Consider the following 1,773-nt stretch of genomic DNA (forward strand, 5'->3'; position numbering starts at 1 on the left):
TATAATATATATATATATATACGTATACGTATATATATGTATATATGTATACAGCTGCAGGAGGGTACAGTATAACAAATGAATCTTTTTTATTTAATACAACAAATGGCCAATGGATAAAGTTGATGGCAGAAAATCCTCCAAACCCTCGTGCTGCGCATGCAGCATGTTGTGTAGATACGCTACAACTTGTTGTATTTGGTGGTGCTACAGGAGGAGGAAGTCTTAGTCCTGAGGAGGTAAACTTTACTACTTCTTCCCTCTATTTATTCATTAATCTTAGTTCTTCTTCTTTATGAGGGTTTATGGGGGCTTGTAAGGGTTTATTAGGGTTCGTGAGGGTTTATTAGGGTTTATTAGGGTTTATTAGGGTTTATGAGGGTTTATGAGGGTTTATGAGGGTTTATGAGGGTTTATTGAGGGTTTAGGGTTTATTGTGTATATCTATACATATATGCTTATATATAACCAGCCTATTACGATTATAATTCATGTTATATATGTTATAAAAAATAATAATTTTTAGGGTTTAGGGTTTAGGGTTTAGGGTTTAGGGTTTATGTATATATATTCAGTTATATTTATTAGATTTAAGAAAAGAGCCACACCTTCAATGGTTAGCTGTACCCCTACAAGGAAGAACACCAGGAAGAAGATATGGTCATGTTATGGGGTATAGTAAACCTAATATTATATTACATGGAGGCAATGATGGGTTCGTTATAAACCCTAATTATATATTTATATATATATAAATATAAACCCTAATCCGTCTAAACCCTAAACCCTTATTTTTATATATACTATTGAACATTAGAATACACTGTATCTATTTGGGGATATTAGGGTTTTTTTATAGTTTATTTAGAGGTGCTATAATGATTTACCACGATTAATTAGGGTTTAGGGTTTAGGGTTTAGGGTTTAGGGTTTAGGGTTTAGGGTTTTGGGGTGTACAGGGAGCGACCATTAAGCGATGTATGGCATATGGATGTAGAGGCGTCTCCTTTTAGATGGACAGAAGTTATCCTTGCTGCAGATGCAAGGAGACCCTCACCTAGGGTTTATCATGCTGCAGAGGTACCGTTTATATTCCTTCTAGGGTTTAGGGTTTAGGGTTTAGGGTTTAGAGTTGTTGCTGCTAGGGTTTATACAATCACTGTTGTGTATTTATATTGCATGGGGGTTTGTTGCACTGCTCTTTTTTATACTACATGCAATTTAATTTATTTATTTATTTATTTATTTGTATTTATTTATTTATTTATTTATATTTATTTATTTATATTTATTTTATTTATTAATATAAACCCTCTTGCTGTCTTGTTTGCTGATTGACCATTGGTGTCCTGTTGATGGTCCATTGGTGTATTTTTTTATGAATATATATACATAATAAATTATAATATATATATATATATATGTATTTATATATATATATGTATATGTATATGTATATGTATATGTATATGTATATGTATATGTATATGTATATGTATATGTATATATGTATATGTATATGTATATGTATATGTATATGTATATGTATATGTATATGTATATGTATATGTATATGTATATATATGTGTATAAATAAATATATACTAATAAACGAATAAAACAACAGATAGGTCTAAACCCTAAACCCTAAACCCTAAACCCTTGAATCTAAAGAAATAAGGAATTAGGTAATAATTCTCTGTATATATATAAACATGCACAGATAAATCGATCCATACATATACGTATATATACGAATATATATATATATAT

At 29.8% G+C, this 1,773-nt stretch overlaps 1 protein-coding gene across 1 annotated transcript; it reads left to right on the top strand.

Moving 5' to 3' along the window:
- Positions 1–125: 125 nt before the first annotated feature.
- Positions 126–973, top strand: EMWEY_00059800 (protein serine/threonine phosphatase, putative / sortilin; the record flags this gene model as incomplete). Its single annotated transcript, XM_013481228.1, has 3 exons — positions 126–239; positions 576–678; positions 960–973. The coding sequence occupies 3 exons, from the start codon at positions 126–128 to the stop codon at positions 971–973; spliced, it is 231 nt and encodes a 76-aa protein (XP_013336682.1).
- Positions 974–1,773: the final 800 nt, after the last annotated feature.

Source organism: Eimeria maxima, genomic scaffold (assembly GCF_000499605.1).
Source record: "Eimeria maxima Weybridge genomic scaffold, Emw_scaff2972, whole genome shotgun sequence".
Taxonomy (NCBI): domain Eukaryota; phylum Apicomplexa; class Conoidasida; order Eucoccidiorida; family Eimeriidae; genus Eimeria; species Eimeria maxima.